This window comes from Haemaphysalis longicornis, unplaced genomic scaffold, assembly GCF_048455015.1.
Source record: "Haemaphysalis longicornis isolate Haplotype H1 unplaced genomic scaffold, Haemaphysalis longicornis Haplotype H1 scaffold_4, whole genome shotgun sequence".
In the NCBI taxonomy this organism is placed as follows: domain Eukaryota; kingdom Metazoa; phylum Arthropoda; class Arachnida; order Ixodida; family Ixodidae; genus Haemaphysalis; species Haemaphysalis longicornis.
Window position 1 is genome coordinate 27701965 of NW_027526361.1, and position 19656 is coordinate 27721620.

General features: G+C 43.9%; 1 protein-coding gene across 1 annotated transcript in view; it reads left to right on the forward strand.

The window, feature by feature from the left end:
* LOC144178399 (uncharacterized) overlaps positions 1-19656 on the forward strand; it is a 343222-nt gene that overhangs the window by 70180 nt on the left and 253386 nt on the right. Inside the window, exon 3 of the mRNA XM_077706220.1 lies at positions 12618-12683. Within this exon, the coding sequence (XP_077562346.1) occupies positions 12618-12683 (66 nt within the window). The remainder of the gene's footprint in view (positions 1-12617; positions 12684-19656) is intronic.

Genomic DNA, 19656 nt, shown 5'->3' on the forward strand with positions numbered 1-19656 from the left:
CCTGCTTGCTACACAGCGAGTGCACTCCTTGGACTGCGCCCCGCTTTGCTGGTCATCCTTTTTCACAAAGTGAAAGGGCACCGAATTTTTTTCGTGCCCGTGCTCCGGGCCGCATGCACCGCGACACTGGCGATGCCCACAGAGCTATAGACACAATGCAACGCACACATGGCGACCGGAACACACCTCGTAAAAGTAGCCCCTATGGTAAACTGTTAAGAGCTGTCGCTGCAAAAGGGAAAACCGAGGTAAGGCCTCATGCCCTGTTTTACTTTACGTCTACCCTTTAAACAATCTCAATATCCCATAACCGTTGAAGAGCGCCGATAAATAACGCTGTGTAAAAAACGAACCTCGCATTTTCATGTGCCATATTTGCGCTTTCCGTAAAACCCGAAGCAACAACAGAAGAGAGACAATCATCGCCGGCACTTCGCATAATTCGCGCGGAATCAATTTGGCTTGTTTATTCTCTACATCTCTGTCACCCTGTATACTAGCCCCTTTCCCAGAGCAGTAAGAGAGCGGGCTGACCAGCTCCTTGGTCAATCGGGCCCGAGCCGGCGGTTTTTTCAAATGAGAAGATGCCATACACTTTCCTTTTGTTTTCTTTTCTTTTCTTTTCTTTTCTTTTCTTTTCTTTTCTTTTCTTTTCTTTTCTTTTCTTTTCTTCTCTTTCCTTTTCTTTCCTTTCTTTTCTTTTTTCTTGCTACACCACGGCGCTGGAGGTTCTATTAAATACGTTAACGAACATTGGATTGCCGCAAAACTCCCATCCCAACGGAAACACGCCGTCATTACACTGATACCGAAATAACCCCAGCATATCTGTTACCCATTTCCCTCACATCTTGTGTTGGGAAGTTAGTGGAACACATGGTGCAAAATCGCGTTTCCCCGTACATTATCAAAGGCTCCTGTGATATCCAAAGCTAGTATGCATCTTTTGTGCGAATTTTAAAGCCTATTATTTCTTCTTTAAGTTGCAGCAGGATACCTTGCGACATGGGGGCGGAATCTATACATTGCCCGTTATCTTCGATATATATATCGCGTAACGCGTAATGCGATATATATATATATATATATATATATATATATATATATATATATATATATATATATATATATATATATATATATATATATATATATATATATATATATATCGCAAGCCCGCTCTTGAAGCTCTTACTAGATCGTTTCCTTTACGAAAGCATGTTAAGGAGTTAGGGAACGACAGTAGGTAGAGAGAAAAAAGGTTCCTGACCATGTGACTGCGTTGTCACTGGTTACGTCGGGGTCCGCGGTATGGCGGTACTTGTCCGTGCTAAGCAAGCAATTTGTGTTGGACGTTCCAAACTCCACCCCGCCGAACGCAAAGTAATGCCTCGAGTCCAATGTAAGCGGGACTAATGACATCTCTGTTGACACCACCGTTAAGAATCGGGTTGAAACGGAGCGGAAGACGCACGCCTGTGTTCGCCATGCGGGCGCAGTGGCACAAGCCGCGCCATGTGCGTGGTACCGGCCGTGTCCGTGACCGTTTCCAGTGTTGCCAAGCGAAGAAATTGACAGCTAAACTTTTCATTGAATACTACCTATATGTGTCCCTGGGCGGCTTCCCTTTGTTTACGCGTAACGCTCTTCATGTCAGTTCCGTTTGGAATCCCGGAAGCAGTTTTCAGTTTACTCTCCCCGTGTGACACTCTCCTATAGCTCTCGACACCCCTGTCAGTGTGAAGAACTTTCTTCCTCAGAGACCAATAAGTGTCTTCTGGGCACTTGGACGAAATACACTGGGGGCCCTTCACGACACCGGACTCTCCAGTTTCTGCTTTTCTTTTTCCCCCGCGGCGGGGAACGCAATTTCCGGCCATCTCAGGACGTCGGCGCGCGCGGCCCGGAGGCGCGACACGTCATCTGGGCAGCAGCAGCAGCATCGTCGTCCCGAGCGGCTATATCGCGTCCACTGCGGGGCCTCCCGACAAAGGCTGCGTCGGGCGCAGCCCCGCTGCGGGCCGCGTAATGAGATGTTGTTCGAGCTCGCTGCTTCGCGCGCGCTGCTCCCGATATTCCTTGCATTTCTCTCTCTACGGCGCCGGGGTTTAATAAGCGGTAATTAGTTTAATTATGCGCGAAGGCAGGATATGAGAGAAAGCCCCAAGAACAAGAGCACGGCCGCGCTATACTCGAACTTCCCGGAGGAAAGAAAAAGGAGCGTGAGGCTCCTGCTGTTCCCAGGCGGAGGGGCATGCGAGAAGGAGCGCTGTTCTGCGCGCGCGCTCGTGCGTGGCCGGGAAGCCTGGCGCATGCGCAGACAAGAACAAGAAAAAAAGGAATGAAGGCTGAGATAGGGCGCTGTTGCCTGGCTGCCTAGCTGCCTCACATAGCCTGCAGCCGCCCCCTTCTTTTTACTGCGTCTCTGCTCGTGGCGGAATAGCCGAAGCCGTGAGCTCAGCGCTGTTTACGCCTGAAAAACGCTAATGAGTTCGACAATGTACGCAGCCGGGCGCGCGACGCAACGAGGTCTTCTCTTGCGCGCACTTCCAGCGCCGTGCTGTGTTTCCTCCCCCGCGCGTTTGAAACAAAAGCGGCGGCGCCGCCACGCACTGTCTTTGTTGACGCCGTACACGCGCCATCCTCTCCTCTCTGTGTGCAGTATATATCGCGCTGCTGGACCAGAAACTCGCTTGTTATAATCTCGCGCCTTTACTGGTGCTACGGTTTTGCGAGAAGATAGAGAAGGGCGGCTTGCGACAACTGCATCGGAGGACTCTGACAGCTTGTAGGGTCGACTGTATCGGTATGCATTCGGGCGTGTCGTCTGCATGCTGGCATCATTGCAGGTTTTATTTTTTCATTACTTCCGCTAGCAAGTTGGAAAAGCACGTGTTTATTTGTTTTTTCTTCGCTATGATAGGAGAAGGGTCAAAGCGATGACGATTACACCATCTACGAGTCACTCGCACTCTAGTCTAAGCACACAGGGCTGACGTTCATCGCAAGCCCGCCCTTGAAGCTCTTACTAGATCGTTTCCTTTACGAAAGCATGCTAAGGAGTTAGGGAACGACGGTAGGTAGAGAGAAAAAAGGTTCCTGACGATTGCTTTCAACCCCACCAGAGTAGTTATGGCAGTTCCCGTACTTGCGCTTATACAATGCCATTTTTAGCGTAGTTTTTAGCCAACAAAATTTTGCCCAATGCTATGAACTAAATCATTGTAATGATATCCCGCAAGCTACTTTTTTATTTTTTCCCAGCCCGGGCGTAAGTGTGCAACGAGTCGGCTTGATTGTGCAAACGCCTACCATTCAGCCCTTTCGTTGGAGATCGAAATACACATACGTGAATTTTTTCTGTGGGGTTGGGGGCGTGGGCAGGCGGGTGGCTGAAGAAGTTAAAGTGTTTAAGGCACATAACATAGAACAAAGGAAACAGGTGTCGACGCAGGATAGACCATAAAGAAGCCTAAACGAACAGAGTTGCTGAGGGATCAATGCTTTTCTTCTCCATGGTTATTCCAGAGCTCCGTAGTCATTGCGACATCTCTTGTCTGAGTTTTTTCAGTTCGTAAATTGTCCTCAGTCTATTGCTGTTTTTTTAACTCCTGAAAGGGATCCCTCGGGTCATATACACCGTTATAACGTTATAGGAAAAATGCGTCAGTTCGTACAAACCTGTAGGACGTGTGCCAATAAAACTGAAACTTACAACAGAGCAACCTATGTCTATAATAATTGCCTTCGGTAGGCAGAAGGTATTTTTATGGTGTTCCGCTTGTCAGTCGACTTTTATAACACGCAAGGTACCGATAACACTGGGGCATGCAGAAATAAAGTCAACATAGTTGCTGCAGGCTGCTAGAAGCTGGCTTCTCCACCTGCTTAGTTGAGCTGCGGTGATGCACTCTTTACAGGGTTTCAAATGTAAGCGCATGCGAAAAACGTGGCTCGTGCTTCTAAAAGTACGCAAGACCTCCTTTTAGGGGTCAAGAATAACGAAGCAGCGATACATGAGGGACATCGAAGGGGGCGGGGTGTCGTATCTGCTTATTTACAAAATTTATTCCGAAAGTGACAAAAAGGTAAAAGCGCGTTGTTAAGACTACCTTACGCACAGCGAGTATGCCGTAAGCAACGTTACTAGAATAAGGTTGGCCGTAATCTTCCGCCTTAACTTGAAAGCTCAGAACAGTGCTATTCCCCCTAAAGCTCCAGACTCAAGGAGCGATATCTGTGTGGAGGGGAATGAGGTAACTGTACCCGCCTACCGCATCTTTCAGCGACTGAGCATGCAATAAGGGTTGAAATAAATATGGGATTGGCCGCCATGCCAACAAGAGAGCCACAATTGTATGACATATGGTTCTGGGGCTCCGATTGCGTAGCTTATATAGTTCGTGCCTGTCACTTTACTAAATAAATATTCTATACCTGGTTTAATCTGAATATCTTAATATGATGCAGGAAACTGCGTTTTCCTGTTCCCGTTGGATCTAAGTGGTATCCCTGAATGTCGCATCCCCATAGAGATCATGAGTCGCCCAAGTGCTCACGCTTAATACGTGCTATCCGTGACATACCGTTCCCCGAGTGACTTCGCTTAAACTTCGTCCCAACGAGAGCAGTGTCTTGAAAGTGGCACGTCAGAGGCATGCGTAATACTCAGCAGGAATTCTATTCCATGTTCCTTATTCCTTCCCCGCTAGCCATTTTATGATAGAATACCTGGTTTCTCTAGCTCCGAGCAGCACTTGCTTCACCATGTTACGCCTTCATCCCAACATCTGTCATTACACTTTTTTTGACCATCAACGTGAACTGAAAAATCACTGAAAACATTACAAGGTCAACTCCTGCAGCTAAAGAACTGATAAAAACAGAAAATCTGAAGACGGGATTGGTCCGCGCAGCCTTAACATATAGTAGTTAAGGTTGGTTCAGCATTATCGGCACGTTATTGTCGCTGAAACGAAGCAAACATTAAGCCCTCTGATGCAATACAACTTAGTTTCGTCAGCTGAACAATAATTTAAACTTCCTCTTAGCCAGCACCGTGCCTGCTTTGAGTAGCGAACTTCACCAAATTCCCAAAACCTATTCTAGCTTGGATCTGTTTAGTACTAAAAATGGTAGATGACCTGCAATTCGTGCCCCTTTAAAATTTTATGCCATTTAAGTTCGTGTACCGGTAAACATTACTCCCATACTTTATACACAGAGCCTGCAGTATAGCCGGAACAAAAACTCAAATAATCGAGTTGTATTGATCGGATAGTTCCAGCGCAATGCCAGACTGGCAGTCGACTTGAAAACCAGGTACGACTTCGACGTTAGCAATATTTATTCGCTTATATATTTTTTTTTTTGTGCGTGTGTATTAAACACAACACGATATATTTGATAAAGAGGCGTTTGTAACACTAGCTCTACGCTTCGATAAAAGGTTCTACTAGCACTGTTATCGCTATCGTTCTTCTTTTAAAGACGACATTCTTTCTTGGGTTACTAAAACGCAGAAATTTTGCTCTGTCTATCTGGCCGTCTGTGACTCGACTCAGCCACCCGGCAAAAGTGAAATAAAATCTGCGCAATATTCTTATATACTCACAGCAAAATCTAAACGTCTAAGTCCGGTGTCAGTGTTCGTACTTCTCAACATTGCTGAACAAAGACAAGACATTACGCACATATAAGGCAGAAAATCAATACATAAGTGATATTTCCAGGGTTCCTTTATTAACAACTTCATAGATGCTTGGCTTTTGCGATAGCAAATAAAATACTTCATCAATGGCAGAAAACCGTTGCCTGGTGTTACCTGCGTTCCTGACGGCATTTGAGAAATCAAACGGCAGTAGCAACAAAAAATTGCGCCCACCTCCCCGCGAGGGGAACCCTGTGTAGATGCGACGCATCGTGGGGTTCACTTGGGGTTTCCGTTGGATTGATTCTGAAATCGCGTGAATCGTGTCGGGAACGCGTATGATTATTATGTTTTATGATTATTATTATGTTTTATTGGCCAATCTTGGTCAATCTCTCTAAGTGGTATGCTTGGGGCTTCGTTGTCGCAACGACCTTTACTCCATCATTGTTGCTGTAAGTGGGAGCTTCTTTTCTTTTATTGCAAGTGTTAATCATTGCCCCATCATGCGTTGTATCAGTAGCATCTTGACGTAGTTTGAATGAGTCAAGGATATAAGGCACGTCCGTAGCATTTGATTCTGTCTCGGTTTTGTCGTGCAGTGGGAAGAGCACCATGTACCTCGCGTTCCACCCACAGGGTCGGGGGATCGAAACCGGGCACCGCTAACTATTATTATTTTTTTTATAGTGTAGGGGGAAGGGTGTGGACGGACAACAACGCCGTATGGAGGGACAAGGCGAGTGAATAAGATGCAGTCGCATCTGAAAGGTTCGACTAGATGGGATCCACGTTCAGCTTTGAACGCTCGTGCAGTAGGGCATCGTGGTTCTATAAATGTTGTAGTATATAGGGTGCCTCAATTCACGCGTGTCTCCGCCGTACGGCAGCACTGGCAGCGAAACACCTGACTTGGAGCAGAAGCACGCGGGAAATTTAAATTGACTTATGAAAACCTCTATGCAAACGTGTTTTCTTGGGAGGAAGAAGATTGTGGGGTACAGTATCATGAAATAAATTTTTACCGGGCTTCAGTTACGTATGGCAACCGTAGATATATTTTGTAGGAGATGTCCATTTGGAGACATTCTTCTAAAGATATCGCACACCAAAAAACTACCCAGTGACCAATAAACAGGTAATTTGCTCATTGTTCGTCAATTTATCATTGAATTTATCGTCGTAAGTAAGACATCAATAAGTCATTCATTCATTCATTCATTCATTCATTCATTCATTCATTCATTCATTCATTCATTCATTCATTCTTTCTTTCTTTCTTTCTTTCTTTCTTTCTTTCTTTCTTTCTTTCTTTCTTTCTTTCTTGCTTTCTTTCTTTTCGTATTTCTTTCTTCTTTTTATTTTTATTTTATTCATTCATTCTTTCATTCATTAATCTGTTTGCTTGTTAGTAATACAATCTATAATTGAACAATGAAGTAATAATATTTTGTGCTTCCCAGATCAGTCAAGACATTAACAAATCAATCTTTAGTGCGAAACACCATTTGTGTTGTGTCGAGATTAAAAATTCTTTCACGAGAGTACGCTTGTCTATGTCGGCGCTCAAATTAAGATATGACAAGTTGTACAGCTCCCTGCTATTTCACCTGCAGAACGTGAGGGAACTACTGTCACTAAGACTTCACGTACACCGATAAATAAAAGCGAACGGGTAGAAGACGAAGCCGACAAATGATGCAGCTTCGTAACTAAATAAAAACCTCGCAAGGGTAAAAGAGGAACGCGTAAAGATTCGACCACATTGAATAAACTTATTGATCATTATCCTCTCAAAATAGGTAAACGCACATTTTTTTTTTAACGAATTTATTGAGCGTTATCCTCTTGAAAAAGGTACACGCACATTTATTTCGAACATGTACAGCATATTGCGCGAATGGTAAAGCGTCAATTCCATTGCAAAAGAAGGGGCGAGGAATAAAAAAACTACACGCCAGCCAGCCTCAATAGTCGGCTTCCCCACAAGGCGAGCATTGAGTTGTGTTGAAATATTGAGAGATGGCGCTACGTGTTCGTGGACGCGCAGGGGTGGGTTCGGCCGCCTTCTCTGCAGGGGATCTGCACCGCGTGGCACGTGCTGCGGGAAAGCGCCGCTGAAGGAGGTGAATACCGGCGTAACGACTGCGGTGCGTGAACGTGCGCTTTGAAAAGAAAGTCACTACAGTGTGTTCCTTAGCTATTACGACTTGATGCTTCTTCGTCTGCAGCTACTATATTCGCTGCATTTGTACAGTCGGCAAAAGGCTTGTCTATAACAGCGACTGCTACTTCAACTGGCCATATCTGTAAAGTGCTGACGGATACTCTTCAAACAAGTGTTGGGGACTAAATTGGTCGGCGTAGACTGTAGAATGGTGCACTAATTTTCTCTAAATTATTTTACGGCGACGGCGAAGAAGGCCGGAAGTACAAAAAGCCGCGTTTAGACAAGGTTTTACCGACTGTACTGAGTGTTAGGCATTTTCTCGCGTTATGCAGTAAATGTCGGCTCGTTACTGAATGCCACAGAAAGGCGCAGTAACGTATCATGAACGAGGATAAAAACGGAAATTGTGAATCAAAATAAACTGCATGCTGAATGTGCCCTGCTGCTTGTGCTTCTAAAACTTGAGTTAAAGCACGCACGCACGCACGCACGCATGTATAACAGTATGAAATATGGGGATCATGGGAAAAGCTTGAGTCCCGTTTACCCGAAAGAACCGCGTGTTTCGTCTGTGGACTTACTATCGTGATGGCTGCTTATATCGCACGTGCAGTTTACCTGCCTTTCGAAACGAATGTCTGCGCCATATTTCAGCGCACACGGCGTTTTGTTTCGATTCCAAACGAATTCAAAGGTTTTTAAAGTAATTATAGAAATTAGAACTTACGGAGACAAGAAAATTTATTTTGCTTCTTGAAGGTGTATCTAATCAATTGTGGTTCGTAGCAGTTGGGTCCAAGAACAGATAACACCAAACGATAATAGATAATAGAAAACGAGAAAAATAATCATTCATATGCCTAATTATACACCTCTGTTATTTCCTCGATGCCATGTTTTCATTCTTTTCTTGTGCGTGTTTTCCGACTTCTTCTTGGTTCTAACGGACAGGCGTTTGATCTTTCCGATTTTTCTTGGTGCCTTTAAAAATTTAAAATAAAAATCTCTTGCTTATTAACGAGTCCCTTGATTCACTCCGACGATGCAATCAGTGTGAGATGGCTCGCAGCGTGAAAATAAATCACAAAATTCTTTGGTTTCTACAACAGGCCCAATTTAAAGTTCCTCAGACATGGCTGGAAGTCATTCGACCGACGTCAATGCAGAAAAGAGATACCCTCTCGCGGAATAGGGCGGCAATGCTCTGCCCCAGAAATGTTTATAGTCTCGATGTCAGCGCCATAACTGGCTCGATGTCAGCGCCATAACTGACGGCCTGCTCATAATACCTGTGGGCTATGAAGCTATTAGGGACGCAACCGCTGAGCGCAAAAGCACAGTTTGTTGGTACCCTGCCTCTTTCGTGTGGGTAATGCTTTATTTTTCGGGAAGGAATTTCGCAGCATCGTGCATATCGTAGATTCTTCGTAACGTAGTTTAATGTCTTATGAACGAAATTTTGTTTTTTGTTTCCTCCTACTTGCGAAAGAAAGCAACCTAAGCCCCACATTCCTGTTTTGATGAATAATGACGAACAACATGTCTACTCCCGTCAACTCCCTATGAAAACGCTATCTTCTATTTTCATTTCTTTTCCCGGACCTCCTAGGGTGAATTATCAAATGCACCATTTTCTTTGTCGCCTTACCGTGCGCACTATCACGTTCTGGAAGTTGGGCTGGGCTCTTGTTCTTAGTAGAACGCTGTCCTGAGTCCCTCGTCGCGAGCAGCTGCGCCCTCCCGTTGTTCCGGAGGTATGCGCATGCGCCAGCAGGAGGCAAGAGGCACCACCGCTCTTGCAGCTTGGGGACGCAAGGCATTTGCATAGAAATGTGATTTTCTTCGAAAAGGAGCGATAAATTTGGGCCCTTTTAGCCTCCTAGCATGGGCGACTTTGCAACCCCCGGAGACGGCCCACCGCGGTCTTGCGCCCTTCGGCGGCGTGCACAAGCGACTGTCAAGAGAGCGCTGAGAGCTCTGTGGACAAAAGAATTTATGGCGTAGAGTTGGCGCTGTTAAGTTGGAGACTAATTAAGAAGAACAAGATGTTTGGCTATGATTATTCGGCGGCAGAGGCGCATAACGGAACCACCGAAACAAAAAAAAAGAAGAAAACCCATTCTGCACTGCATTCGAGGAGAGAAGGCTCTGCGCACAAGGTGGGAATGTAATTACTAAACTTGGCGGACATAGTTTTTAATCCGCGACATTTCCCCTGTTTGTATGGCCCATGGAGGCTTATACTGGTTCGAGACGGCAAAATAGACGCCCCATCAATCTGACTCGACTAGTTATTTCCTTTTTCATGGGGGCAATTATATATCTTGCCACTTCATTAGAAAGTGCTTTCTGTTATATTGATCGATGTTTATAATCATAAGTTTTTTTGCGTGATGTAAACATCTCGCAGAATTCTTCCCGTTAGTTCTGGCGCTTAGGATAACTTGTCCGTATATCAAATCTCCACAGTCGATAATGAGTGAAAGGCACATCCGCAGCGGTAACAAAGTAGTGCAAGTGGCCGGAGACCGGTGTGGTTAAATCGCACTGCGCGGAGCTGGTTTCCCGCGTAGCGATTTGGCCACCGGTGCTAACCTTTCTCTGTTGTGGCTGTGCGTTGGTATCAAAGAGGACTATATTCCTATCTGACCATTAGTGCCAGGTGAGACCTGTACCATTTACGCTGAGAAAGGAACCTTGTACTGCCTATGAACATTCAAATTGCCACGTGGTCTTTATGACGCTTGCAATATAATGCAAACATACTGCCTGCGGCATGATTGCATGTGTTTAACAGGTAAAAAACATCTTACGAGGGAAATCAACATTTCTCGTATTATTCTGAAAGCAATGTTAACACACGCTGCATAATGGCAGATTTCATTATTATCTTCGTAGCTGTAATCGCTGGAGAATATCATAGTTCCGCGGCCGAGGGATGTCATCGAAATTTTCAGTTCCATACTTTTGCTATCAATACTGTATTGTACAATTCATCACGCACAAAAAAAAAACGGCGGCGCACACTAGCAAACACCGAAAATATTAAAAAAAATACTGTATGTGGAAGGGGCTATGGGACCGTTAGAAGTATGCTGCGTTCTCGTAATAGCTGATTACATTTTTATATCGATACAATCTAGGAAAGAAAGTAAGACAACGCATTTTGTATGGTTCGCAGTATACAGAGTATAAAAGGGAAGTTTGAAGTGTACACAAGGAGTCGATTGCAAATATGAAGCTTTAAAATTACCTATCAGCTAAATAAAAGGAACTATTTGGCTTTGCTACGCCCTCTTTTCAAGCGCGAATCCGCTTCTCCGGAATCTTTTTATCCCCAAGCCCTGGCAGGCTTCCCGGACGGGACCAAGTTTCTAATTAAAATGCGGTGCTTAAAGAGAGCGCGTGTTGTGAGCGGCGGGGCACTGCAGCAGATCGGCTGGAGAACAGCAGCACCAAGAGTGTCGCCCCCGCGCCTCTGATTGGCTATCTGGGAGGCGGCCGCTTTCTTCGCCTCCTCTCCGCAGAGCTTCTGCTGATTTTGAACGACGGCGCCACTTCTTTTTTCTCCCCAGGAGAGCACGTCCTTCCTCTTCCCGCTTCGCGGGGGCGCTCCTCTGTCATCCTGCGCCTCCGAGCCCCGAGTCGCGCCTTTGCTTTTTTCCTTGGAACGTTCGCCTCAACTCTCGAGCAAGCGGCAGCGGCGTTGTCGCGCTAAGCTCCTTCCTTCATTCGGAGGAGAGAAAGGCCCCCGAATCGCGAGCGCTGCATGCGCGCGCCTTCAAAACTCCCGGTGGACGCTTGTTTTTCTCGTTGAACGAGGCGTCGCGGGGAGCAAAGCGAAAGCAGCGTGTTCCAAACGCGTGGCGGCTGGAACTGCGGCTCCCCGTCGAGCGATCCACGTTCTGGGCGTTGCTGTCGTAGATGGTTCAGGTAAAGGCACGCCATCTCTTACTAGCAAGCGCCTGCTCAAGCGTGAGCTTTGTAGCAACTCTGCTATTGATGTATTATTTTTGGTGTATTGATTTGTGGCTGTTGTAGAAATCTTCCGTTGCATGTAACGTTCTTAAGCAGGTGAACTGTGGTTGCGTAACTCTAATAAAAAAATAAGCATTAAGCGCCTTGTTTCTTATGAAGTTGCTGTATCTATTATTTGTCGTGTAATCTGTGTCGATTTGCTTTGACAATAATTGTGCGAGGACAGCAGAAACTTTTTTGATATAGCAATGTGCCGCGTACGTATCGGCGGATCATTGGAGGGGAATCTTTTGAATAGCGGCCGTGGCGGCCGCTTTTCCGATGGAAGCGAAAAGCGAAAACGCCCGTCTGCTTGAGATTTCGCCGCACGTTAAGTATCCCCAGGTGGTCAAAAATAATCCGGAGCCCTGCACTACAGCGGGCCTAAACGCCTGCGTGGCGTCGGCGCGCTAAACCTCATAATCAATCAATCAACCGTTTGAACAGGAGTCTGTATTTTAAAATTGTTTGAACACAGTCTCAAGCAATTGAATCCTTACGATTGACACGCTTAGGTTTTTGTCAACCGCGCTTAATCTTCCCATGAAACAAAATCCTTTTTGTTTGGCCAACTGTTCGCTAACTGTCTGCGTGGAAGATCTTGCTAAAATTCACATTAAACCACACAGTCGTACCAGAGTATGTCGGGAACTCCTAATTCCGAGCGTGTATTTTACAGTTACGCATTCTTTTATTTTATGGCCTCTGAACGCATCGAAGTGCTCATAGGCGCTGTCACGTCTTCCAAGCATTGAAAGTGTGTTTCTGTGCCTGTTGCAGGTAAGGCGCCAGGATGGTCTTACCGAGTACGCAGCCTTTTTCGAAAGCTTGATGGGAGGACCCAGCGTGAGTTGAAAACTTTCCTACTTTCTATCTGTCGTACTCTGTGAAGGATTGGTGCTCGATACAGTTATCTGAGACATACGTGCCCCTGCCAAGCTGGCTTTTCTGCAAGCACACGCCTATAGTGGTAAAGCAAACGCGAAGGGGCAACCAGATAGCGCAGCTGTTGTATGTACCTTGTCACACCGCATAGTCGTTATATTTCTCGCTACTTAAAGCAGTCGTATAGGCTCGAAACTGCCTACTGTCTTGATTATCGTTTCATTTCTGTGAGGTGAATGGTTGAATAAGAGAGTTGAGTAACATGCCTTACAAGTTTTTTTGTTGTACTTTTAAGAGGAGGGGGATCGGTGTTTGGTCCCTGCTTCTTCTCCGTTCCCCCTAGTTCTTTTCTTATTATAATGCAGGCTACGCCTGCCTATCTGTGCTTCTCTTATGCCTACCTCTACTCTCCCTCTTTATTGCCTACCTGTTTGCCGGACCGGGTTACATTCCTCGTGCAACAAAAATGGAAGCAGGGCATTCTTCAATGAAAGTGGCAAAAGTTACGTTTGCTGAAAAAAAAATTTATTCGAGGACCGGTCAGTCAAAACTTTGTGGTCTGTGTAAGTTGAACTCGTTTGATGTATTTCTTTTTTCATACCTCATTGTCTCTTCCCCTGGTTATCAATTATTTTGTCCTGATATGTGGCGAACTATTTATTTATTTATTTATTTATTTATTTATTTATTTATTTATTTATTTATTTATTTATTTATTTATTTATTTATTTATTTATTTATTTATTTATTTATTTATTTATTTATTTATTTATTTATTTATTTATTTATTTATTTATTTATTTATTTATTTATTTATTTATTTATTTATTTATTTATTTATTTATTTATTTATTTATTTATTTATTTATTTATTTATTTATTTATTTATTTATTTATTTATTTATTTATTTATTTATTTATTTATTTATTTATTTATTTATTTATTTATTTATTTATTTATTTATTTATTTATTTATTTATTTATTTATTTATTTATTTATTTATTTATTTATTTATTTATTTATTTATTTATTTATTTATTTATTTATTTATTTATTTATTTATTTATTTATTTATTTATTTATTTATTTATTTATTTATTTAATAACCCTCAAGGCCTGAAGGCATTGCAGAGGGGAGTGGGTACATAGATGTGCTACACACAAATAAAAATAAGATAAATATTGCAATCAGGTGACATCGCTTGATACAAAGTTGAACTAAAGGCTACGTAAAAATAAAATTAGTGACAGCAACTGTAAATAAAGCAGCATCTTGTATACCAACAACGTCATAAGGAAGATGATTCCAACATACAGAAGTATTTGGCATAAATGAGTCCTTAAAACACTTGGTGTGCGCTGGTGGAATGCGTACTTTGTGGCGATGATCAATGCGACTGGAAACGCAAAGTGGTGGGGACATTCATATATTTCTGAGTGACGCGTTTGTGTAGTAAATTTTATGAATTTGACACAGCCGAAGCATTTTCCTGCGAAGAGACAGTAGGGGTAATGATAATGTTGTTTTCATTGATGTGATGCTCGCAGTGCGATGGTAATTAGAAGGAACGAAGCGCGCTAAAAATTCTGTGCGTATCCCAAATTTTTAATGACAGCTTTATTTAATTTTTAATTTTCACATCCTTGAAATTTTTTTGAACCACGAAAGCACTCAAGCTGTGAATAAGTCTTACGATAGGCTCGCATAAGTGAACTACTGCCAGAAAATGATTTGCAATGAGATTCTTTTGGCAGTGAATATTATTCACGGGTAAGAGCGAAACAGGAATGTTGAAGATAGCAGCCGTCGGATAAAACATTACGCAATGTATCAAGATGTCAGCTGATGTGAACTGTCGACGATTCCGAAGCTAAAATACGCACGATGCGTAAAGATTTGCCGAGCGTTTATGGTGATTTCGCTACCCTTTGGTGAATTAGTTTTTCAGTTGGCATGCTGACTTTATCACGAGTATAGAAAGAGGCTAGTGCTGAATTTAGTTGCGTGACTTCTACTAGGTAAACGCGCAAAATTGAACACCTCTACGCTTGAAGTTTTTTTGAGTAGGGAATGTAAACTTTTTAATGGTTGCCAGAAACCTATTGAGGACTTGCTGTATGGGCTTGTATATGTGTTAAAGTAGGGTCGGATAAGGCTGATGAATGCGAATATTACCTTAGAAATTGTACTATGAATGTCAATTAAAGGTCACGAATGTACTCGAGCTAACAGGCTCGTTGAGCTAAACTCCACATTAGTATTTGCGTGCTTTGCAGAAAAAGCAACACTACACACGAGCTAAACATTTATAGAGTTCTGCTACTGATCTAGACTAAGTGATTGAGCTTGTCACCCAGTGTCACTCGTCAACCGGCGCCTTTTGTATTTGTTCAAACATGTCGCACTAGCAGAAACGCATAATGCCAAAACTGCGAAAAAGAAAAAATATACAGGCAAAAAAAGAAAAACATGTCACTGTTCGTTGAGCAGCTAAAATGTTATTTATGGCGGTATGAACCATTACAAGCACTGAAAAAAATGATGCTAAACAAAATACATCAGCCTGGTGCCCTTATTTCCAGTTAGATATGCACTCCTAAGAAAGTTTCTTAAAAGGGATTGCGTCGATCGTGTGTCGCGAAGCAGAAATATACACATGGCATTTCAGCAAACAGCAATAAACGCATAAAATAGAAAAAAAAAGGCTATAACAGTGGTTTTCCCGGGTCTTCAACATAGCGGTAACACTGTCAGAAAGAGAACTTGCGATAAAGAAATAATGCCCAAGAATATACTGATTCGGATTATGGGGTTTAGCGCGCCGAACATACACACCTGGGCTAATAGGCGCGTCGTAGTGGAGGGCTCCGGATCAATTCTGTCCACCTGGGGATCTTTACCGTGGCCCGGAATCTCAACACACGGGTGCCTTCGCTTTGCGCCTCCACATGAAAAGCGCCACCGCGGCCGGGATCGAACATGCGTTCTTGGGCTCAGCAGCACAGCGTCTTAGCCAATGAGCCGGGGTGGCGGGTAAAAAGAATGTACAAAATACTTTTATGGTTGCTTTAATGTGCACATAGTCAAACAAGTGAATTGAGGCTATTCATTGTTTTAACCAAACCAAGTATTGAAAAGCTTGAATAACTTGATACAAATTTTGATCTCTGTCACAAAATATTGCCCTCAAACATATTTCACATCACATCACGCACATGGCACAACGACTTCTAGTACCAGGCACAACACATAACTACTTGATGGCACTCGCAGCGATGGAGAGCTCGAATAACTCGAACTAGAACCACTAAACAGGCTACGCTTAGGAGTAATGACAGTGACGGACGGCGGCAGCCATTTTGGTGCCTAACGACAGAGTGGCCAGCTTTATGTGCCCTATTGCGGCCGACATTGACGGGCGGAATTGGTCCGGGAGCCGCGTGGCAACCATGGCAACTGTGTTTACTTTTCGAGAATTTCGAGACAGCGCGTTGGTGCGACAGGGTCACGCTCAGTTGCGCTAGCGCAGCTTACTTAGTGGATCTAGGGCATACACTGGAGCCATTAAATAAGCTACGCTTTACTAGTGGCTGTAGGTTATGCTAGGCCACAGTCGTTCTTTCGCAGCGGGAAGCGAAGCAGGCGTTCCCCACCGTCCGGCCGGTTGAAACAGCCCGGTACAGAGCAGCACGGAATCGCTACTCTCCCTGGAACTTAAAAACTCACTCTCAACGTGTCACACGGTCACACTGCGCTCCGAAAATCTCGATTTACCGAAGAACGCCCGCATGCGGCAACAAAGAGGCAGCAAAATGTCAGCGCCCATGGGTCTTCCGGGGTAAACAAATGTCACGTGACGCGGTTCGCGCAGCTGTCGGCGGCATAAAACAATGAGAGAAAAGAGTGCCGATAGTCTGAAACGTAATCTAGTGGTTCCAACTCGAATGGCTTGAGACATTTCTTTAGGAATACTGCCAATCCCGTGAGAGATCATAGCAGGTGGGCAAAACGAGTACAACGAAGTATGAAAAAGCATCACAGACAATGGTAGTCAGTCCTAAAAAGCATAGCAATACAGCGAACAATAATGAAGTATATTAACAGAACAGTTTCAGTAACCATCTGGTGCATATCACACACTGACATGAAATAAATTGCGTAAAGTAATCACTAAAACAGTCACGCAGCTTTTCTGGCTGAAAAGGTTTGCAGTTGGTTGATTCTTCAAGCAACACAACGACAAAAGGAATCATACTGTACAAAATTTATATCTCAGAATCACACAAAAAACAGACGATGACCATACGTCTGTCTCTTCGTAACGTGCAAACCAACAAAATACAATTGTAGATACAATACGTGTAGCTCCAGTTGTTAAGTAGTGCGAGATAAAATTCAATTTCCACAACTTGTTTTGCCACAAGTTTTAGAAATTTGAGAGATACAGTAGCGCTTCGCAATGGCTGCGTTCAATTTCACAGGTTAAACATAGGGCGTAAGGTCCTAAATTAGCATTACAATGCCTTAGGTTCTTCTCTTAGGTACCTTTGTAATATGAAAATGTTTTTTTTTATATAACGCTGATACCCCCTCCCCTGTGGTAATCTGGAACTGAAAAACGAATGCTGGAACTCATGAGGCGGTTCCTCGCTATTGGTGACTAGAGAGCAAATTTACCCATATAACTCAGAAAAATTAGAGGTTCAATTGCAAAGGCTGTTGGATCAAAATAAACCAACTCCTTCAATCTGTCTACATGTCACGGACGTAATTACGTTTATTTGTATGTATGTGTGTGTAGCGTACTTGGCTGAACATATGATGTAAGTTGTATAAGTGAGAAATGACGACAGATTTAATGGTGTGGCATTTAAAACTGCTTTGATATTGCCAATAGCATGGCTGTCCATGACTTTTTTTTTTTTTTTGCTGCTACACATTAGTCGTAATAAACATTACGCCACGCCAACATGTGTATGGTAGCAGTGGTAAATATCGATTCCGCGGCAAATATGTCCTGCTCCTGCTCAAGATGGCGTCCGCAAAATAACAAACGCGAAACGGACTACACTACAAACTCCAAAAAATCTCCGTTTTCTGTTTTTGACACGGTGTATTCCTGACTTATTTGTTTCTGACACAAATGCGAACGCCTGTTAAGCTAGGATGCAGCTGCCAAAGAATGCTAATCAAGTTTAAGGTCTCTGAATTGGTCCAAAATTCCTAAATGTAATTCATATGTGCCAATGTTTTTTTTTTTTTCTTCAGATCTTTACAAAAAATAGCCAACTCAGGGTGCATTTGGTGGCGTCAACTCACGCTAATGTTACATGCAGGTCATGCAATAGAGTAGTAGTTAACCATAATTCATAAGAATATAGCATTCTATTGGATCTTCAATTAAGGTTACATTTACCAATTAAACCTCTTAAACGATTTTAAATAAACTAAAGTCTGCTGGGTATATTGTACTAGCGCTGTAGGGTGGGACACAGAAAGAAAACCCCAGTACAGTGTATCCGGCATTCATTGGTTAACTAGCCCAACTTCCTGTCCTTAAACATAAGTCGTTTGTAAAACACTACAGTCTAATCTCGTTAATTCGAACTCGAAGGGGCTTGAAAATTTGTTCGAATTAAAAGAAGTTCGAATTAAACAAAAGCTGATTGAATTGAGGATTTACCTGCAGCTGGACGTGAGCTATAAGCGAACACACGCGTGGAAAGTACACGATTGTTTATTCGGGCCTATTTGCATTTAAAACTACACCATATCCGTCATTAGTAAAAATGGCCAAACCGCCACGGTGGCTCACTGGCTAAGGCGTTGCGCTGCTGAGCACGAAGGCGCGGGCTCGATTCCCGGCCACGGCGGCCGCTTTTCTGACGGAGGCGAAAGTCAAGAACGCCCGTGTGTACGAGATTTTGGTGCACGTTAAAGATCTCCAGGTGCTCAAAATTAATCCGGAGCCCTCCACTACGGCGTGCCTCATCGCCTGCGTTGCGTCGGTGCGTGAAACCCTACAAACAATCAGGAAAAATGGTCGGTTATGCGCGTCTTTGTTTCAGGCCCTTTAGTGTGCGATGTGTCCCATGGCTCACCCTGATGTTCGAAGACGTAACAACGCGACGCGCACACTCTGAGCTACGCTAAACGCGTAGCACCTCACTGTACAAAAAACGACGACCACGGCGACTCTCCGCTACCTCGGCTTTTTTTTTTTTTTTCTGCAAATGCTGTTTTGCCGCAGCCAGGCGAAGAGGCTACGGGTCAAGAAGGGATCGGTTGGTGGGTTGGTTCGTGTTGATTGGTTACGGCAAACGGAAAGGGAAGAGCCGCCGGAGCTCCCATCATGGCCGCTCTGGCCTCTTTTCTCGGAGGAGAGGGGGAGCGAATGTGGTAACCGGGACAGCAGCGCCAGTTCGAATAATGCGGAATTTCTAATTAAGCGTGTTCGAATTAAAAAAAGATTCGAATGCAACTGCATGAAAATATTGCCATTTTGATCTCTAAAACCTGAATAATTAAGCATCTGTTAGTTTTGTCCTGAATCCCAGGTCTCACGGTGAGGGCTAGATGCATATAAAGGGATACTGAAGTCAAAATACACGTTGCTCTAGATCGATAAGTTAGCTCAACAAGAAGCCGCTGAGGCTTCTTGAAGATGTAAACGCGTCTGCCCGAGAGTTTTCGCTGGCGGCTAAACACTCAATGTCCTACGGCCTTTTATCAAGTCGGCACGAAGGAAGAGTTGTTTGCCTCGTGGTGTAACGCCTTTGGGGGTACGTGAACGCCGCTTAGTAGCACCCAGGCCAATGACGCTAAAAACGGCACCATCCTTCCTTTTATTATACGCAAGTGTTTGCAAAACATAGAGGAAGCTTGTTTGGAGATATTTCTCCCCCTGTATGGCTTTGTTCGGAAGCGACGG